The following is a 22214-nucleotide window of genomic DNA, read 5'->3' on the forward strand; positions in this document are numbered from 1 at the left end:
CCCATATCCGATTTCCTTATGACAGTGTGAACAGCACGAATCCAATTTTTTTACATCCGACCCAAGCCACTTTCATATGTGGTCCTAAATCGGATACGTATCCGCTGTTTTGCAATGCAACTTCAGTCTGAACGGCCAGGTCGCATTTCATGCGATTTTTATATCATTGAAATGCGACAGACATCACAATTCTGCGCTGGAGGGGGTGAGGGGTAATAAAAAAAATGGCAGACAACGGTGATTCAGGTGGTGATAACGTTTCCCTTCTCACTCGGAAATTATTAATGAATTCTGTGTCCGTGAAGCCCCTCACGGAATCCCACCAGTTCTGGCTCCAACTCCGCACCCACACATTCCTCTGTACAGAGGTAGCAGCCACTGCTCCACAAAAGGCCATAAGCAGTATTTGTGCTCTCCTTCTTCTTGATATTCTTCTTATTATTATGTCTTTATTTCGATTGCAAATTGTCAGGTACATCGCTACGCACATGCTATCACGAGCCACATCCATTTTTATTTCCGCAAACACAGTACGCTGCCTCTGACGTCACGTCCTCTTCTGCGCATGCGGGTCACTTCAGGGCCTTATACCGTTCACACATGAGACAGAGGGCAGTCGCATTTAAATGACAGTGTGAACAACAGCGCAAAAAAATCGGATTTCGGCAAAAAATCCGATCTGAGCATTAAGACCTGCAGTGTGAACGTAGTCTAAGATATTTTTTGCTGTGCCTTGTTGTTCCCAACCACGTCATCTCCCTCTTTATGACTGCTATATATTGAATGGGAAAGTGTTTCTAATTTCCAATTTTTGTAATGTTTTTCATCATAATATACTACAGACTGCGAAATGTTTTGTCAGCAGAAGATGAGATAATGTTTCTCACCCACTATAAAGACTTTATTTGGTCTTAGTTTGAGAAATTGCCAGAAACTGTAGTCACATTTATACTTGTATAGATGACAGTTCAATTTATTTAGTAAAATATGAGCATAGTAAAATGTAGAAAAGGGTAGTTTCACAGCTCATATCTTTTTGTATTTGTCCTCCTGTTTTAATTTCCGTTCCTGTTTTACTTCAGTTATGTCATTGATCTGCCCTCAGTGCTTAATAATAGTTTATAAGGGAAACTTTCCTTAAATTCAGCAGTGACTATGATGAATGTTTTCAGGCACAAAGATGACTTAGAAACCTGGCATAGTGACTGGGATAGAACCTGATGTATGTTTTCCTCACCTCCATTAACTTCCAAGCAATCACAACATATTTAGATGTTAACATTTCTCAGTTCAGATTAGTTCCATATGAAGACAATGTCAGGTCTAAAGGTACATCTTTGATTAACACCACTGTTTACTTGCATGTTTTCCAGCTGTTGATAATGTAACAAAGCAGTAATTGTTTTTACAGCAACTGGAAAACAGCTTGAATGACTTTGGGGAGAAATGGGTTCTCAACCCAGGTGACGGAGCTTTCTATGGACCAAAGGTGAGCTGTGCCCTGCAGTAATGATGTAGTTGGGCTGTGAAACAGCAGGAGGCCTGTTGCTAATCATGTGTACTTTGTCTGCAGATCGACATTCAGATCAAGGATGCCATCGGTCGGTATCATCAGTGTGCCACAATCCAACTTGATTTCCAGCTTCCAATCCGCTTTAATCTCACCTTTGTCAGGTAACGCTTCTACTGCTTTTTTAAATTCACATTATAGTGGAAAAAGAATATAATGTTGCTCTTCTGTAGAATTAAACGTACTGTGGTACACTTAACCTGATCAATGATGTTTCATGTAAAAAATATAAGGGTGAATTTGTGGAGAAGTACCTAGGTTTACATCAGCATGCAGCCTGAATGATGATCTACTAGTTTATCCAGAATTTCACTATTTTCTTTTTTGTGAGTTCCTGATTCCCCCCTCAATGATTTATTTTGTAGCCATGATGGTGATGATAAGATGAGACCAGTCATCATCCACAGAGCCATCCTTGGATCAGTAGAGAGGATGATTGCAATTTTGACTGAAAACTACGGAGGGAAATGGTTTGTAAACTACCAATTTTAAAATATTTTATATGTGAAGACTTGTACTTTTTTTTTATTGCAGTAGTTTCAGAGGTGATTATGATTTTAAGATCCTCAGCTCTGTGAGGGTGTAAATATTTGCACAGATTGTGTCTGGCCTGCTTTTCTGCTGATCAGCTAAATGCAAATATGTCCTGTTCTAGGCCTCTGTGGCTGTCTCCTCGCCAAGTGATGGTTGTACCTGTGGGACCAACCTGTGAGGAGTACGCTGAGAAGGTAAGAACTGACCTCAGCTACTTATTCACACCTCATGCAATACAAGCAGCAGTACCCTGAAGCTGTCAGGCACTTTAATTAAACATTACAGACCAGTAAGTAGACCGCTTGGAATTAACCTGGCTTTACTATGTGATCCGATCTTCATCTAAGGCACAAGTAAAGAACACCGAGTTTGTCTAAGGTTACAGTAGTAACAAACTTATCTTTTTGGCTTTATTGAACACACCTATTAAACATTTATAGTGCTGGTGGAGGGAAAAAAGCAAGTAAACCCTTGGGTTTAATAACTGGTTGAAGTTCCTTTGGAAAAAAAAAGCAAACGGCAGCAAGTTATCACACAGTTGCCAGAGAAGTGGCTGTGGAGAATCATTTATACCAGTTTGAAAAATCCTGGTTTGGCTCTCAGCATATCGGTGCATTGCTGAGATAGTATGTTGAATAAATTCACTTAATGTTGTCAGTGAACAGTGTCATATTCTCATTCAACAAGCTGCTATAGCCTGATGTAGCAAGCACTGCCAGTGTTGATGCACACAAACAGGATTGTTCTTAATTACTTTGTTCTAATGTAGTGACACGGCAATTAACAGCCAGGATCCCACTTATTGTTTTTCACCAGCAATGGCAGTGGATTGGAATGATCTGATGATTAATCACTTGGTCGCACTTTGTACACAAAGTATTTCACTTGTAATTTTTCGCTTTCTTTGCAAAAGCTGGAAAGTACTGATTTTTATTATCTGCTAACTCAAAGGAGGAGAGGATATGTTCTTACCCTGTAGTCGCTGTTAAGTTCATAATTATAAAAAAATAAAGTTTAGACTTTTCTGTATGTGATTATTTACTTCAGTCCTTCATAGTGTGTTATATCCTTTTTCGCATTTAAACTCCTTGCTAAAACCTTGTCGTTGATCACATGGGTTGGAAGTGCACGATTGCCCCACAGGGACATGGTAGCAACACGTTACACATTTATGATTAAAGGCTTCTAAGTGGCTTTATTATCCACAAAAACTGAGCATTTTTTCAGAAAAATATTGGATCATCTTATGATTACATCAAAGAATGTCATTCTTTAGCAATGCAGAAATGAAATTAGTTATTACACCAAAAATTAAATGTACAGCCATGTCCAGTTGTATGACAGATTCTGTTACATTTTGTTTTTTTTGACACCAGATTGAGGATGAGATCAAGGGCTGCCTGAACTTCCTGCGGGCTGTGTATGACGTGTTTGGCTTCACTTTTAAACTCAACCTCTCCACAAGACCAGAGAAATTCTTGGGGGACCCAGAGCTCTGGAGCCAAGCAGAGAAGGTAATCAGACGTCCTCTTTTTTTCTTTCATGTAGCTGAAAATGTGAGGAACACTGGAGGCTCCCTGGAGAATTAGGATGCTTCAACAAACAAGGCTGAGTGAGTTAGTCTTGCATGCTTGGTGCTTTCAGTGGTTTTGTTAGGCTTTCTTCAGTGACATGGGACACCTTCAGGTCTAACAGATGAATCTGTAGGAATAGTATTAAAAGAGTTGTTAGTTCAAGGTTCCATACTGCATTCTTTTATCAGTAGTAGCACAGGTACAAAAACGGATAGTCTTTAGTGTCAGGCTCTGAAAGGATGAAAAGAGAGACTGCCTGCCTCAATTTTTATTGTAGGGGTGAGATTTTCTTTCACACATCAGTTTTCCTCGATCTGATTTTTGGGTATGTTAAATTGTTTGGTTTTGCTCTAATTAGCTTTTTTATGCTTCTGGAACCTGGTTTTAGACAGCGGTACCCTGAAGCTGTCAGGCACTTTAATTAAACATTACAGACCAGTAAGTAGACCGCTTGGAATTAACCTGGCTTTCTATGTGATCCGATCTTCATCTAAGGCACAAGTAAAGAACACCGAGTTTGTTTAAGGTTACAGTAGTAACAAACTTATCTTTTTGGCTTTATTGAACACTCCTATTAAACATTTATAGTGCTGGTGGAGGGAAAAAAGCAAGTAAACCCTTGGGTTTAATAACTGGTTGAAGTTCCTTTGGCAGCACTAACCTCAAACAAGTGCTTCCTGTAGCTGCGGCTCAAACCTGCACAGGAGGAATTTGGACCAATTTCAATGTTAGTGTCGCTGTCCTGCTGCACCACTGACCTCTGAGCTTGAGCTGGTGGACCTCCACCCTGACATTATGCTATAGGATTCCTATCCATGCAAATTCTGTCCTCCAGGTCATAGTAAGCTGAAAAAACAGAAAAAATCATCTGAACTTGGTTTTTAGGTAGAACACGTTTCATCTGTCATCCAAGAGGCTTCATCAGTTCTGTCTGACTGATATTGAGTAGAAGATATTTATCCCCCTGGGTGGTGTTTCAGTCCTTCAACGGCCAACAATGTCCCCCAACGACTAAGTGGTCATAGCCCAGTATTGGTGAGCGTCGTTACCTGTCTTTGAACCATCACCGACGCCTATTGTCCTGGTGTGAATGTTTGGGCAGAGATTTCAAAATAGAGTTGTAGATCGATGACAAGTTGTCTTAGTCCACCACCCCTATTTAGTGAGGGGTGTTCTATTTGGACAAAAATAGCTCCTTTCTCAAACCAGCGATGTTCTGAGAGGTGTCGGTCCACCTGTGAGGGTTCAAAGACAGGTAACAACACTCACCAATACCGGGTTATAACGACTCAGTTGTTGGGGGACATTGTTGGCTGTCGAAGGACTGAAACAACGCCCAGGGGGATAAATATCTCCTGCACAACACCAGTCGGACAGAACTGATGAAGCCTCTTGGATGAGAGATGAAACGTCTTCTACCTAAAACCAAGTCCAGATGACTTTTTTTTCTATGCTTTTTTTTTTCCCCAGCTGTAGGATTCCTACACTCACCCCAACCGGTTGAGGCAGACGGCCGCCTACCGAGCCTCGGTCTATCAGTTTTATTTTGTTAAAGGGAGTCTCTATAATACTGTAAGGTCTAGACCATAACCATGTAAATTGCCCTGAGATCATTTCTGCTGTGATTTGGTACTATACAAATAAAACTGAATTCCTTGATAAATGTGGGAATTAATTTTCTCCTCCAAAATAGGAAGTTGTCCAGGCTGAGAGGCAGCAAAGCAGCCCTAAATCTTGATACTTCCCTCCACCATTGGGGTATGTGTTTTTATGTTCCATCCCAGTGATGAAGTACATCGAAGGGAGCATGAAGATTTGGGGCTGCCTCTGGGCCTGGACAGCTTGCCATGGTGCAGGGGAAAATAAAGTTTATCGAGGAATCCTACAGAATAATTTTAGGATGGAGTTCACCTAGTTAAAGCTGAGAAGAGGTTGGTGATGTAGTAGAACAGTCACCCTAACCATTGAAGTTGGTCCAAAATTTATCCTGGGGGTTTGGCAGGTCTGATCCGCAGCTACAAGGAGAACTTGTTTGAGGTTATTGCTGCCAAAGGAGCTTCAACCAGTTATTAAATCCAAGGGTTCAGTTACTTTTTCTACCAGCACTTTATTGAACACACCCATTAAACATTTAAAGGTATAGAAAATAACTGTTTGCGCAGTATTAGCTTAAGCACACCGTGTTTGTCTTTACTTGTGGCTTAGATAATGATCGGATCACATCATGTAGAAAAGTAGGTAATTACACATGACTCACTTTTTCTTGACATTGTAGTACCGCATTAAATAAATGGTGAGACCCTGGACTATAGAGTCAGTGTCAACACTGAAAAGAAGTTAGACAACCATACAAGCTGTAATCAAACTCTTAGGTCAGCTAAATCAGCTGCAGCTCATAAAGAAGGTCAGAACTGAGTCACAGTATCAGTAAACTGATTTGATTTTCAGAACACAGGTTGGGTAACATTTTGACTGCAGAACTGAGTCACAGTATCAGTAAACTGTGATTTGATTTTCAGAACACAGGTCGGGTAACATTTTGACTGGCCTGTTGGCTTGTTTACAGACTGACAGTTGATGGTGGTTGCCTTTGTGTTCCTATTTTTATCAAGTACAGTGTTCCTAGGAGAAATGTAAAACCCAAGTTGTAAGAATCTCTTTTAGATTGTTGCTAAATGAATGTTTTTGCGATGAACACATTGTTACTTAGACAAAAAGCCCAGAATTATACAGTCCTTTGTTTGGAAAAGAGCATGTCCACAGCCATACAGTATTATCATATACTCATAATGGTTGTAGAATGTCAGTCTACAAATAATTGAAATTTCAGTTTTAATTACAGCCATACAACTTCTCCAATCCATGCTCGTTCAGATTATAAAAAGAGAATTTGTATAAGCTTGTTAAAACAAAGGAAATGAATGAACTTTTAAAACATGCTGACATGGACTTACCATTAGTTGTTTCTCTGAATAATGTGGCAGGTCAAGCAGGAATTTCACAGCAGTGGCTTCATGGCTGACGTAGATCTCGACCCCGGCTGCACTCTGAACAAAAAGATCAGAAATGCACAGCTGGCGCAGTACAACTTCATCCTGGGTCAGTGGTGACGCACTCACTTTTCTATTGTTTCATCTTTATCTCTTTCTCGCTGTCCATGTAAATATTGATTTGTTTTGTCCTGCTTGAAACAGTGGTGGGCGAAAAGGAGAAGACAAGCAACACTGTGAATGTGCGCACCCGGGATAACAAAGTTCATGGTGAGCGCAGTGTGGAGGAGTGCATTGAGCGTCTGAAACAACTCAAGGCCACCAGGAATCGGATCGCTGAAGAAGAATTCTGAGATTTCAGAAACATGCTGCCATCAGCTCACCATTCTCTCAACAGTACCTCAAGTGTAACTTCAACAGGTCATGTGGTTGAAATCAATTTTGGTGAAGGATAAACAACTTTCACACTGTTGCTTAATCTTGGCTTTTTGCCCTTGAAGTCACAATTTCCTGATTCAACAAATGTCTCTTTTTTTTTTCCTGTCTTCCATTGCCTCTTCTACTATGACAATTTTTGGTTATCAAGTCATATGGTTGCTATACTCCAGAACGAACAATTATCCACATCTGTTTATACTGAAATAGGACTAGTAAGACTCCAGTGAGCTTTAAAGAACACTTCTGTAATATTGAATACATTGTAAAAGCTCTCTGTAAAACCTTTTCCTATGTAATGAACTGATTTGTACCACTGTCCTAACAGTTTTCTTCAGGGAATTGTATGAATTACAGTACTGATACTTAACCTATGCTTGATTTGCTTGTGAATTTTTTTTTTACACATCTGCCAATGGTTGCTTGTGCTGGCATTAGTTCAGTCATTAACAGCACAACTCAAAAAGTAATGAATGGGTTCTAATGAAATTTTTGGAGGTAGGGTGTGGTCTGTGGAATAATTGATTAGAGTTTGGTGCTGGTCTGTGGAATACAGGAGTTTTCTAAAAGATGATTCACTATTGTGAGTGCTGCAAAAATCGACTGTCCCACCGGCTGGGGGCCACCATGTATGGCTGAGGACTAGAGTGAAGATGAGTAACTAAGTGTAGTGTGACTTGTGTGCGTGGAGGAGGAACTTAAGTACACGTCGTTTTGGCTGTCTGATTTAGCCATTTTTGACATTTACTATTCACTCAAATCAATGTGTTCCAGAAAGAGATATAATAATAACCGTTATTTTGGCCAAGTATGTTACACACGCACACAAGGAATTTGTTTCCGGTACAGAACTCAGAGGCAGCCATCTTCAGCGCCAACTCACACAGATGGCTCTAACCATCGGGGGCAACTTGGGGGTTCAGTGTCTTGCCCAAGGACAATTTGACATGTGGACTGCAGACACTGATTCAAACCTCCAACCCTCCAGTAGGGAGACATCTGCTCTACCCACTGAACCACTGTCGCCCAATCTACTCTATGCAGCGACAGCTGGGTGAGAGCCTGATGGCAGAGATTTGGAACCAGGCTCAAAGCTTTTAACATTTTTGTCTATAGGACTGGTATTATGCCATTTTAATGTTTTGACATTTTCAGGCAACAAAGTAACCACTTAGAATGAGAATATGTGGTCAGTCTAACCAAGTAGTACCAATTTAGAATTTGTTCTGACGTTTTTCAGAGATGTGTGCACGCGCACCTTATTTGACCAAGCTAGCTCTCTTAGCAGGCAGCTACATTTCGTTCAGAGCACAGTAGTCTGTCAGCGAGGATACTGACATTCTAGTCACATTCTAGCCACGTTTTCACTGTCAGAACCTAACGACTAGTAGACCCCGCGTTTCCCTTTACTATCGCACAGGATAACCCCAGAGGTTGACACGGACCATCCCACTTTGCTTTTCCACTGTATTTGTCCATGTTTAGGATATACGTGCACCCTGCTGGGCAGAGGGAGAACACAGGACTCAAGTCCCTGTTTTACCCCTAAACCAACAAGTGTCATTTTTCTTGAATAACTTTCAAACTCAAAAGATGTCAGTGTCACTCCAAATGCCAGCAGTAGGTTTTCATGGTCAAGAACTCCTATTATGAGGGTCAAACTGTCATGGGAATATTGCTTCTATGGCATTATGGGGAAACAGACTTGCCCCTTGGCAGAGGTTGCGCACTCTTAAGTGCTGTCTAGTTATAAGAGAGAAGATAGGACTCACCCTTTACTCTCACGGTTCAACAGATTCCTCTTTGAGGGTAGTGACTTTATAATTGTGTTGCTCCACATACAGTGTGTCTGTTCACTGGTCACCTGTGTCAAAATTTGGAGGAAGAGACAGTCAAGTAAATATATATATTACAGTGCACATAGAACAAGCACAGTAATAAAGCTGAATATTGGCAAAAGTCTTGCAGCTGATAATTCAGTGTGTTAAAATCATACTATAAAAAGTACAATTACTGTAAAGTACTGTAAAGGTTGGTAATACTTCATAGCATTAGGTGTTACTGTCAATCACTTATGAAATATAGTGTTTTTAAAGTAATACCTCAGTTAACAAGTTCAAGATTCAGCATATTTTAGCCCAAATTGAAATTTTTAGATAGTTTGAGACTCAAAACATCTAATTTTGCACAACAGGTGGAACTAGAGAGATGAGTGTGGTGAAAGTGGATCCTTATCTTTATCAACTTCTTCCACTAGTGCATCACCACTTGGGGACAGAAATCACTGATGTGCTGAAGGGTAAACGCCTGATGCTTCTCATTATTATATGCTCGCTAAACTGAGACCACTTACTTTTGCTGTATATTTCTTTAAACTAAAGCATGTAATTGGCTGCTCTGCTTTTTACTTTTGACTTTTTAAAACTGTAATTCCATGTACCTAGCTGAATAAATCATGCAGAAAAGCTCACAAATTATGCTCCGGTTAAGAACTTCCAGTGCATTTTTAACTAATCCCAGTCTGCTCTCATTATTTCTGCTGAATTATTTGTGTTGATGTGTCCAATCTGTTTATCTTGTACCCAGCTCCCACGTTATTATTCCAACCACTAGTGGGTGCTGTGTGTTTCAGAGCAGACAAATAATGAGAGCAGTGTGTTTTAGCAGTTTAACAGCTGGGAGAAGTGACTCGACTGACATTTTGTGGAGAAAACCTGCCACAGAGTTGGGTAAAAAAAAAGCTGCATTAATTTAGTCACACTCTGTTCACTCGGGTTGTATCCTCATGAAGTAATTAGCAGGTTTAACATTTAGAAACTCCTTCCCTGGCTGCAGCAGATGGCAGTAACTGTTCCATGTTTTATTTGGAAATGACCTATTTACATTACACATACTTCTCCCATTAATTTAAGAAGCAACATTAGCACTAAAGTTAAATTTAGATGGTGTCCAAGTTATAGAAGAGGCAACAATAAATACAGTCAAATGGAAACAGATTTTTGCTGCTCTACAAGTTGCAAGTAATTTAAAAAAAAAAAAATACTTTTTTGGCCAATTTGAACATATCAGCACCACATAAAATATGTTCACATTTGTTTTCTTGTGCAGGTTTATATTTTGTTCTTTCTGAGACAGGTCTGTGACATAGTAAAAAACATACCTAAAAGCCCTTGTCATTATTTTGCTGAATGCATTGTCAGAATTTCTGGTTTTGTAAAAATGTTTTAAAGTTTCTACTTGCAAATTAGACACAAAAAGTGCAAACAAAAAAGTGGCCTCCTATGCAAACACCTAAACAGTCATAAATGTTCACTATAGAGGTTTACTTCTGTAAGGAAATGGTATCAATTAAACTAGTTCACACAAAAATCTGATTACAGCAACAAGGTTTATCTGTATTGGTGTAAGGACACCCTCATATTAAATTCAACCACAAGGTGGAACAGCTGAACCAGGATCATGTGGGGGGTGGGCTAATGTCAGTGGAGTAGGGGAGAGAAAAACATTTTGATAAGGGGTTAATGAAAAAGTCAACAGAGTAAGAGAGTGTCAGCAGACAGAACAACAGCCAGAAACCTCTGGGGATTTGGCTGGGCCGTTGACTATCAGCCTCCCTGTGAATCCGCAGTCTCTCTCGCCCTGCTGGATTCTTCCTGTACGCTTCACTGACACCCTGGCCATGAAGGGTCACAACGCTTCACTGAAGTGAACAAACTTTTCTTTCTCCTGCCACACATGCACTTTAAGGTATTGATTCACACGTTAAAACATGCTACACATGACACTGGGATAAGTCATTGTTTGGAGTGAGCTCCTTTTTTTGATGGGAAAACCAGGTTAGTCCACAGTTTTTAATGGCATCTCTTGTTTTCATGCCAGGGTTTCTATCATTTGAACAGTTTCTTTTCTAAAGTGTCACAAAGTAACTACCTTTGCCTACTAGCACTACTAAAGCTCACAAATTATCAGAGAGGTATTTACTTACTTACGAAGGACCCCTACACTCCTGTCTGTCCAGGGCCAATCTGAATAATACTCCAGTTGTGTTTCCAAATCTTGAGTTGTTTTTCCAGCTGTACAGTGCCATGTGTTCTTGGGCCTGCCTCTCCTGCATCTTCCTTCAGGTGTCCACTGTAAAGCAGTCAAGGTGATGTCATCTTTCTCTTTTTGTACCATCTTCTTGTGATAACTGTCTCTGTGCTCTCCTGATTGGGCTGTTTGAGCAGCTGTTGATTGGAGATGGTGTTGGGCCAGAAGATCAGCAGGATTCTGAAAGTGGTAGAACAGGTTAATTAGTGAGCTGGTAGGATAATTTTCTTATCTAATGACAGGCAGGGTAAGGTGTCTCCCCCATTTCCACTCATTATGCTAAGTTAAGCTAAGCAGCTTGAGGCTCTAACGTCATCAGCTGATGGGCAGAGGGGGTGTCAGTCTTCTCATCTAGCTCTTGATAGGAAGCATATTTAAAGATAGCATGTCTATTTCCCAAAATGCCAAACTATAAAGTACATCATCCCATTTTCTCAGCAGTAACACAACAATGTGTTACTGCTTGTTTTTGTGTACGTTCCTTTGTCACTATGACAACTGACTGCTGTTGCACACTCAGTGTGGTTGATGTAAAAGGCTCTTTGTCTGCACTTTTCTTTTCCAGCAGTAACAGCCAAAAGGCAAAAAGCCTTCCCTTTAACACATCACGTTCCTACGTAGGTTAGTCTCCAGCCATGTTGCCTCTGGACCAAAGAAATGCATATTTGAATGCTTACCAACCATTTTCTTCTCCAGAGTTGTTCTGTCTCTGCAGCAACTCGTACCACCCTTACCACACACACATACACAGAGCCTCCTCCTGCTCCATTAACTCTCAGCATAAATGCAACACAACCCTAAATTATGGTCAGCCGTTTGTGATGTTAGTTTTGCTTAGGAAAACCAAGCCGCCCTCTTTAAAATTATAAATTACCAAATTATGTGGTTCTAACTGAAAACTGTTTGATCACATCTAGAAAGCTATTGTGTGATCTCAATAGACTATTTTTTTTCTCATCTCAAAAGTACGACGTCTGCTTCTGACCCAGCATAAATAAAGCAAACCACTTTACACCAAGGAGAAGCCCTCGCCACCGGTCACACCCTGCATCTAGCCAACACCAACAATTCACTGCGATTATCTGTGATGTAGGTCTGGGAACACAAGAGATCTGCATACAAGGCAAACTGAGCAGCAATACAGTAGTGACAATCAAAAATTAATAGTAAATCATCTTAGATCGATGGCTGCCACCTTTCTTTTTTGTCTAACATTCCCCCCGTGTCTCATCAGATGAGCTTCAATCAATCAATCAACATATTTTAGCTAACAGTTTTACAATATTAAAGGTACCTGTTTATTTTCTGCTTTTAGCTATAAATAATTAAACTCTTTATCCATTATTATTATAATTATTTTGACAGTTTATTGCTATTGGCTAACAATAAGTGTTTATAGCATTTATTCATTACTTTTGCTAAAATTGTTTCAAATGTTGATCCACAACTTTTAGCTAACTATTGAAACAATCTATCCGTTACTTTTAGCAAACAATTGTGACTTCTCTGCTCAGTTGCTAACAAGTTTTCATGTCGATTGGAAAGATGTGACTTCATGGATCAACCGGCTTAGGTTTGTGGCCACTGGTTATTGTGACAAGTTTATCTAAAGAGTGCACAAAATCCTATTTGGATTTTTCCTTTTAAATCAAACCATGTAGTTTCAGTCCTTACACATTAACCCCTAGCAACTGTAGAGGTTCCCCCTTGGGTACAAGCTTGGCAATCACTGACCTATACTATGATTTTCCTTTCAGATCTATCAAACAGTAAGTTTCCCACAAACTCACTGTGACAAGTATTATTTTAACAGGTGTTTAATAAAGTTTAACATTCTTGGATCGTAACTGCAGTAAAAGCAATTAGCCTCTGACACTTTAATACCCCACTGTCTTTCCCACAAATCAACAGCCGACTGTTAAAGGCAGCCCCCTGAGCATCATTGTAGCAGTCAAAGTGCTTTTGTTGCTAATATCCTCATTATGGTAAAGAATTACATACTGAAAATCACTCATATGCTTAATCCACCTTCCTTTCACCCACTAGTCCAGCATGAATTTAGCAGCCTCATTACAACCAAGCAAAAGCCCATTACTCTGCTCTGCCCACAGGGTTTAACACCTTTTTCTTCATTAAGCAGTAAAATCATGCTGTTGACTATAGTTTCCATTACTTTATACTGTGCGACCCAAGACAAATAACCCACCATTCACTCAAACGAAAAATTTAACAAATTTTCCTTTAAACATTTCCTGTTCTCAAGCACGGTATCCTTGTATTAAGTTTGATATTTGTGTTTTTAAAATTACAGCTATTTTCCTTTTCCTCTATACAGCATTTCCTCATCACGCTTTCCCTGAATAATTATGTGCAGCCTCTGATAGATGCCGAAACAGTTCAACTGTTAGTTGGCCGTTTCTCCCTTGTCACTTTGCTGTAACTCCGACACATTCTCTTCCTTATATGCAGCCAGTCAGATGCTTAGGCTGGAAGTCCTCCACAGAGGAGGTGGTATGCATCGTTGTTATTTATCTAAATTGTATTTTCTTTAACAGCACTTTACCCTTCTTGCTGCTCTCAATGGTGGTTTGCTTTAGCCCCAAAGAACTGTAGGAGGTGCAGAGAGGGAAGAGCTTTGGCAACATACCTACATTTCACCAGTGGCTGACGGAGCTGATGAAGTTGACAGCTGTGTAAATCACCAGCTCATGGTGCTAATAGGTGGCAGTATAAAATCAAGGGCAGACCACCCATGTTGCGGGGCAGGAACAGGCGCATCATGTCATATCTACCACGCAACACTGTACAGCCATCTGAAACACGTAATCCCCCTTTGGCTTGTTCCAGTCCAATGTGCTCTCTTAGCAACACAGGAAAGGCCAGTCAGGCATCTGTGGTGCAGTGATTCATATTTGGCACTTTCATAAAGGTTCCAAGCTGCTGGAGTTTTTCAGGCCTATTGTCAGACATTTCACTCCTCAATCACCCTTTCGGAAAAACCTATAAACATTTCAAGACCAACAACTAAACAGGACCCTCTGCTTTTTCCTCTTTCATATGAAGATCTCAGTAGGTAGTCAAATATGTTTTTTCCCTTCGTCAGTGAGGAGAAAAGGTTGCACATTCACCTTGAGCTTATTCAGTAGAGCGGCTAAGAGAGGTATGGAAGTGGCTGTTTGTAGGGCCTCTTTCTTCATAAAAGGAGAAATAAAACACAAGAGCAAAAGGGGACAGACCCTCATCACACAAAGCAGAGCATATTGCTCAATGAGAAGGCCTGTATCCTGGGGTCTGGCACAACAAAACTGTATAAAGGGCCCCTGTGGCATCAGGTTTGACATTACTGCCCGTTGGCCTCTGTTGTGTCCAATGACTATCACATGATGATTGCTTCCCATGAAGCTGGTATATCAATAAACAAAATCTATACAACATAAGTTTTTATTTTTCCATATTATTTGTGAATGTGATGTCACAAATAATATGGATCCTACCTGACTGATTTTTGTTCTGAAGCTGAGACAAGAGCAAGAACACATATAACAGTCACTAAGAAATCTATTTTAATTGTGCATTCTTGATTGTATATTAATCACTGCTGATAATGATATTAATAAGAATGTATGGATAGGCAATTTTACATTGTTAAATCTGTAATAACTGGCCACTTGGGGGCAGTGGAAACAAGTTGGGATTGTCAGGTGGGAAATATCTACTGTATCTATGGGTTAGTCTCTGTAAACGTGGTTGAAAGCGGCATAGCTCAATTTGTCAGGTGGGAAATATCTCAGAACAGCCTACCAGCTCTATAAATGGTTAAAAGTAGGAAATGTAACTTTAGGAACTGTATCAGGGTTATGTCTTCATAAAACAAACCTTGCTATTTTCATGCACCCAAACAGCTAGTTTGATTGTCACAAGACAAACCAAACACCTGAAAAATAAGAAGTCTAAAATTTTTTGCAGGTGATTTAAAAGATAGCATTTTATCCTAGTTGAATGCCATTTAATTTACTTGTAGAAGACCACTTTGTACACCTCAACAAACATGGGTATTTTAAAAGTTTAGGTGTCCCCTCTGGAATTTTTATCTTATTTGATTTATTTATATTTTGCCTCTGAAACACACTGCACATGTGCACATGCGTGTTCATTTTGAGCAGTAGCTCTGTCAGGACATGTTCATCAGCTAGTCACTAAATTAGCTTTGTTGCTGGGGCAGTAGCATACAGTGGGTTTATTGTTTTTACTGAAAAACAGCCACCTATTGCAGCTGTAACACAACGTTGATAAAAACTGTAGGAGAGAACCAAACCAATAAAACCGTGGGCAATAAAACAAAAAACGATTAGCTGAATGATGCTGAAATGCTCTGCAGGGCCGAGGAGAGTCAAGTCACAGTTTTGTGGGTTGGGTTTGCATTGTCATGTTTCTTGAAAACATTATGAGAAATGATCGGCCATTTTCTAGCATAAATAACGTGTCATGACTGGCTTCAAGCTCACATTTGTTCAGCTTTTGAAAGGTTTTGCTGCAGTGGATTTAGCTCAAGCCTGCTAAATCACAAAGCACAATTAAATGAGAGAATTTAAAGAGATGAAGGACAAACTAACCACTTTCAGAGGCTTCACCTGAAAATCATCCTTTTTGGTCCATTTATTGACTGTTCTGACTCTGATGCACTCAAGCTGCTACAAGGTGTCCTTTACAGCCTGTAAATGGCTTGAGGTCATCTCCCATTAAACCAGAGTGCCCAACAAAATGGCTGCTGGCTGCGTTTGCCTACGGCAGTAAAGCGTTAGTGTTTATGGCGGCTACCTGTACTCTACACTCTCACTCTCTCCCCGGGCGGGTGACTTGAGGAAAATTAAATAAATGCCACATGGTTGGAATGTGGCAGGAGGATAAGCCTGGTCTGTGGTTTGTGTTTTTGGTTAATGTCAGCAATGAAGTTGATGAATTTGTCAAAGTATCAGTTGCATCTTTTTTGAATAATTAGAGGGCAGTTCACTTTTTATGGGGGATGTTGAGTTTTGGCAGATTTTATGAATAAACATCTGGTGCTTCTGTGTTTGAATAAGCATCAGTGGGTTCTTTGTTTGGCTATATAAATATATAAACTTGAAATGTTCCAGTGGTAATCTTCAAATTTAAATGTTGGTCTTAATACTGTACATGAGTGTTAATGGTTTAAGTTAGCGTGGAGCAAAATAATACCAATATTTATGTAGGAACTTTACAGCTGTGTTTGTCTTTGTCATTTCCTCATTTCATTCATCGCAGCCCAAGTATGATCGATGTTGGACATATGAATTACCTTGTGTGTTATTGCGGCCTAGCAGCCGTTTGTGGTGTGTGATCTGTTAGGATAGAAAACAGAGTTACAGTCAGTGGTCAGAGAGTTCTTACAGAGGAGAGGCAGAGCTGGGATTGTCAGGCTGAACATTGACCACGGCAGTTTAAATGGTAGAAAGCGGCGAGTGTAGGTTATCTATCAACCAGTATTTTTCAGTATACAATATGCTTATGCACATAATGATACAAAGTTGAGTGACCTGCATTTCAATTTGACTGCATATGATGAATTTTTCAGTGTCAACTAATCAAGATTTAGTTAAGTTTTAGCACACACACCGTTACAGTTGGTGAACTTCATCTCTTCACTTACTTGCTGGAAAATTTGCACTTGTTAAGTTTCTTAGCGAATTTCCTAAGAGAACAAAACCAAACTTTTACTGATGCAAACAGCTGATATATTGATTAGAAAATTAATCATACACTATTATGATAACTGATAAATCATTCAATGTAATGATAAAAGTTTGATTTTAAATATAGAGTAGCACTCATTTGTAAAACTACTGCAGCTAAAAAGCTGAAATCTGTTTTATAAATAATAATGGCATTATAAGGTTGGACTATGAAAGCATAGCAACATGAATGAGGTTTGGAGATGTCTTTGTTTCTGTACATGTTATAGTGTTCAATACACAAACAGAAAAGATCAGACAGACACAAAATCTCAGGTTTCCACAGGTATGTTTCTGGGAAAAGTAGATTTTGGCAAGAATCCCAGAAAAATGTCAAGCAATGAAATGTGTAAGTACAAAAGATTCAGTGTTATTTTGTTAAAGTGCAGCATTTACAGTAGTTCAGTGTCCTGTCTGCACTCAGCCAATATGTTGCTGACAGACCTGTGACTCTTTGCTTACAGACCTGTCTCTGTAACCACAACGCACACCTGCTTGTATTTACATTTCCACTGCTGGCAAAATATTGACTTGCTACGTTAGAACTATTACTATTTAGTTTGAGTAATCTTCAGTTTTTAAATAAATGAAATGCACCTAATTGCTCTGAAGTCAACAGGAAGTCTCACTCTAATGCTGTTTGACGTGGCATCCCACCCAAGCGTGACATCATGCCTTGAAGAAATGTGACTTCATTCAGAGCAGTGACTCTCTGAGGATGGCAGTAACTTTGGTCCTGTTTTCATCAATGTTGTCAAGGGAGATGTGACTACATTAGCAAAACCCAAACAAAAGGTCCTTTTGTAACTTTGTCCACATTTGTCCAGAATCACCTCCCCTAATTACTGAGGTTAGTCTTGGGAATTGACGGCATAAATATTAAACTGTCAAACTCTGTCTGTTGGCAGCACGTTCCAGCATGAGTCAGAGTCCTGAGGTGGAAGGAAAGAACGCCCTCTTTCTCTCTCCTGAGCAGGGCTGGCCAGCACAGAAAAAGGTCAACACCTAAACATTCATCCTTCCTTGTGTCCGTTACAATATACAGCTATTACTGTCTACATTGTTTCTGTCATTATTTAAAGCAGCACTGCTATAATGTCACAACATTAGGACTTTTACATCACCCCTTCTCTTCAGTGGCTGCTGATCCATATTGGAGCGCACATTAAGGTTCTTTTAACAGCTTACAGAATTCTGAATGGATTCGCTTCACTATACCTATGCAATCTTCTTCAGCCCTATATTTGTTCCTGCCCACTTGGGTCTCACTGATGGGTTACTGTCAGCTCCCAGAGTAAATAAGAAGTCAGCTGGTGGTTGGGACTTCTGTCCTGTGGCCACAGACAAACTGATTCATTAGAGATTTTTAAGCCTAAGAATAAAACTTATTTTTATGTCTTAGGTTTTACTTAGTGCTTCTGGTTGTACCAATTATATATTAGTACTTTTCTTTAATTCTGTTTTTACATGTATATTTTATGTTTTGTTTTTAGTGCTGAAACCTACTATGTATATTCTCTGCTTTGTTTGCATGTTTATTTTTTATGATTTTTATTTGTAAATGTCTGTTTCTAATGTGCATGCTGATATTTTAGTAAAAGGTGTTATATAAATAAAATTATTCTTCTTATTATTAATTTGGAAAATTAGAATTAACAAGGATTTTTTATTGGCTGCTGTTTGGGGTGTAGCAAACAGTTAGTCCTAATCATTTTCCAGACAAAGCCTGGGACTGTGACTGAGGAAACATTCCGCCTGCAAATCTATCACCAATGATCATCTCAGATGTGGGATGAGATGACGAATACAGCTGCACCTATGGCTATAAAACCTAAACAAAGTACGCTGACAAGACAGAGAACTGTGCAAAGAGAGGATTAGAAGGGAGATGAAAGAAAGAAGAAGTCAGTTCAGTCAGGCGCTGCCAGCACGTTGTGGCTGTTCTCTACTGTGTGCACTGGAGCCTGAAATGTGAAGTTACTGGTGTCCAATATAGGAATGAAAATGCCTTTTTTCAAAGATAATAAATATGCTACAATGTGTTCTTTTAATACTGAAGTGCAGGAAAAATAAACTAATATTACACCATCATTTTTTGATTTTGTTTTGTTTGTTTGTTTGTATGTACATTAAGAGTTGTAGAAGTACTAAACTGTTATCAATTTGCCTTTTTTTGGTGGGATGGCGGAGTGGCTAGGTTAAGCTAAAACTTCAGAAGTAAAAATTGATTAAATTGATTGAATAAAAAAAAAAAAAACAATGAAATAATTAGTCATTTCAATTTGTAGTCTATGTCCTCCCAATTACAATGCTGACATATGTCATCCTCTAGAACGCCACAAATGTTATACGTCTTCAGAGCGGATACCCTGAACTGCAGGACGATACCGTTTATCAGTTCTATCCAGAACCATTAGAAATCACTACTGAAAAATAAATTATTGAATTAACAACAATGTGACAATAAGGTTTGGTTAGGTTTAGGACACTGTCATGCCTTGGGTTAAAATAAACATTTCACTAAGGACAGGGGAGGTTTGTAACCATGGTTACAATAATCAAATGGAATGGTCAAAGTCAAAAAAACGACTTGACCACACTATGACAATATCACCTGACTTACTCTCGTCAAAATGTCTAAAACCCATAAAAAGTGTCACTTGATCGTAAACACTTGTTTTTCTGAGACAAAGGCTAAAACAACTGGAAGGGCAGCTGCACTTAGTCACATCTGGGACTATTCTGAGGTAATTACCACTAATTCACATTTGAGACTTCTCAGATGCTCATTTACCAAGTCATCTATAACTGATACTGTATGTCAGGACATTTTCTATTAAAAAATTACTGTACAGTATACTATTTAGCAAAATACACTGAATAACTTCACAGGCTATTACAGGCAAACTTGTGTTAATTCCCCCAAACAGTATAGTTAATTAATGGTAGTAAAAACTGTGATGGGCATTTAATAGTTACAACTCCAAAAAGGTCCACATTTGTAATATGCAAATAGAAAAGTTGGACAGAGCAAGTTTGTTTTAAGAGAAATTTAACACTGAAAATATAAGCAAGTTTTTGTGACACTGTGTGCATACGATTGCTCTTCCTATGACTTGGAAGCATGAAAGGCCACATAGCGGGATCTCCTCATAGCTCCTCCTCTTTGGTGAGGCAACAAAAGCACCCATCGTGTTGTTTGATTTGTTTTGCTGTAACACCCGCATCCACCGCTCCATCACGCTGCAGCCAAATACAATCGAACAAATGCTGTCAGCCAGAGTCGGTTGCTAAACAACCGAGGAAGGCATCCCTGGAGATGAGCCACACTGCCCTGGGTCTGTAGCACCCCTAGCTGTGCTGTGGGCTGGCCATGTCCTGCCTGCAGAGAAGTGTGACAGATAGACTTGACAGCTCTGCTGCCTTGCCCAAGGACACGTTGTCACCGAGGGATAATAAGAGCAGACTCAGTGGCCCCTGGCTGTCAACAGCACCACAACCCCTGCTGGACAACTAGAAAGAGCTTCCCAACAAAAAGGTGGCCAACAAAAGGCCCATGTTAAATTAAGTATTTAATTCGGCAGTTGGTCATAGGGGCAACGTAACCAAAAAGAAATTATAAAAATATATTAAATGGACAAGAAGAGACATAGTGTCAGATAAGCCCACAGAAATACCTTAGTTATATGAATTTGTATTTGGAGTGTGATTTTAAAAATACTGTGTAGCAGTGAAAAAGGGCATAAAACAAATACCCCAAGCACCAAATCTGGTCTGAACTCCAAATTAAAAACAGTACCACCAGAATAATTAACTAAAGATACAAAATTGAAACCAATGTTAGCTTGATAGTGATGCCAACATAATGTTGTACATGTTAGCTAACTACAGTACTTGTGGGTCTAGCGGGAAGAAAGCCACTGTGGCCAATTTGAGTCCTTTGGATGCTTTTAATACTCTTCACCTCCAAAACGCCAAACCACTGTTAACCCTTCGTTCTTTGTCACACTCTCTCTGTGCTACAGAACACGGCCTCTTGGGTCTAACAGGTCCACTCCCATCCTGGGTTGTACCTGCACAGGGAGCCTCCATGGTCTGTCTTTAAATTGAGCCATACCAGTTTGAAAAACACATCTTATAACCTCGGATCAGCGAGGGTGTGGGAGAAGTGCAATGCAGATTTTAACAACACTGCTCAGAGAGGGGTAGAAATAAACACAGGACCTGAAGATAGCAAAACAATTTTTTACTTAATTTATCCAAATTTGTGCTAAATCTTAGTTAATGCAGCTTTAAAGTGTGAGTCAGCAGGACTGCAGTTTGTTGTAACACGAGTTTGTACCTGGTAACCAGTTGAAACTTGTAATCTCTTTAAGTGTGTCACGTTACTAAGTGACACAGTGCTCAGAGTCAGGCCTAAAGGTTGAAGACCCAACAGCTCAACAATAAAATCATAACATGACAAGTTTTAAAAATGGCATCAGCGAAGTCATCTGGCATGCACTCATTTCCTCAAATCACGCTCTTCTAGTGCTTGTTTTGAAAACACTGAATTTGCTGTTATTTTATGATTTAATTACAAGTGTAAAGTTCTGCGGTATTGCAGGGGGGTGAAGGAAAGCTTCTCTCTCAGCACTTGCTGTGCAGAGGATAATTATAGGGAGGGGAAACCTTGTCAGTCAGAGGAATTCATTCTGATTTATTCGAGAGTGAAACTATTCCTTGTAAGCCTTAAATAAATTTTAATTGCAGTAAGCCATCTAACAGAAGGTATCCCTTCTCTCCCTCAAACCCTGCTGAGTGGGAAACTTTGATTACAAAAAAAAAGAATTGAAATGGTATTAAGGAGCCACAGGGGTCCCCATATTCACACAAAGTACTTCATTAATATTTAAGGAGCACCAATTACATGAAGTCACACACCTACACTGAAATACGGCAGCTTAGTCACATAACGTGATTTGCCAATAAAACCAATAATGCAAGATTTCAGCAAAATGTTTTATAGGTATGATAGATATGTAAACCTAATTTTATTAGCAAAACAGGACATGAGTGCAAACTTCTAAGTGTTGAAACTAGACAAAGAAGTAAATTAATAGGAAGACACAATCTAACCATCACACTTTGGAATGCATGTTTCTGATATCCTTTGGCAGAACTTCCTCCTGCCCTCATGTCTCACTTGTCAAGTCATGTTGTGGTATTTATAGGTTTGATTTTCCAGCTTGGTTCCTGTATTTTATCCTCTATAAACCTCTAACACCTGCGT

General features: G+C 39.5%; 1 protein-coding gene and 1 long non-coding RNA gene across 2 annotated transcripts in view; one reads left to right on the forward strand and one right to left on the reverse strand.

The window, feature by feature from the left end:
- tars1 (threonyl-tRNA synthetase 1) overlaps positions 1-7473 on the forward strand; it is a 26229-nt gene extending 18756 nt beyond the window's left edge. The window contains exons 14-19 of the mRNA XM_020593759.1: positions 1412-1489; positions 1574-1674; positions 1936-2040; positions 2226-2298; positions 6663-6777; positions 6873-7473. Of these exons, the coding sequence (XP_020449415.1) occupies positions 1412-1489; positions 1574-1674; positions 1936-2040; positions 2226-2298; positions 6663-6777; positions 6873-7021 (621 nt within the window). The 3' untranslated portion in view covers positions 7022-7473. The remainder of the gene's footprint in view (positions 1-1411; positions 1490-1573; positions 1675-1935; positions 2041-2225; positions 2299-6662; positions 6778-6872) is intronic.
- A 797-nt stretch (positions 7474-8270) lies between these two features.
- LOC109956545 (uncharacterized) overlaps positions 8271-22214 on the reverse strand; it is a 30512-nt gene continuing 16568 nt past the window's right edge. The window contains exons 2-3 of the long non-coding RNA XR_002274431.1: positions 11089-11372; positions 8271-8967 (exon numbers count right to left, since the gene is read on the reverse strand). This is a non-coding gene — a long non-coding RNA (uncharacterized LOC109956545). The remainder of the gene's footprint in view (positions 8968-11088; positions 11373-22214) is intronic.

The sequence above is a fragment of the Monopterus albus genome, unplaced genomic scaffold, assembly GCF_001952655.1.
Source record: "Monopterus albus unplaced genomic scaffold, M_albus_1.0 scaffold20.1, whole genome shotgun sequence".
NCBI classification, from domain to species: Eukaryota; Metazoa; Chordata; class Actinopteri; order Synbranchiformes; family Synbranchidae; genus Monopterus; species Monopterus albus.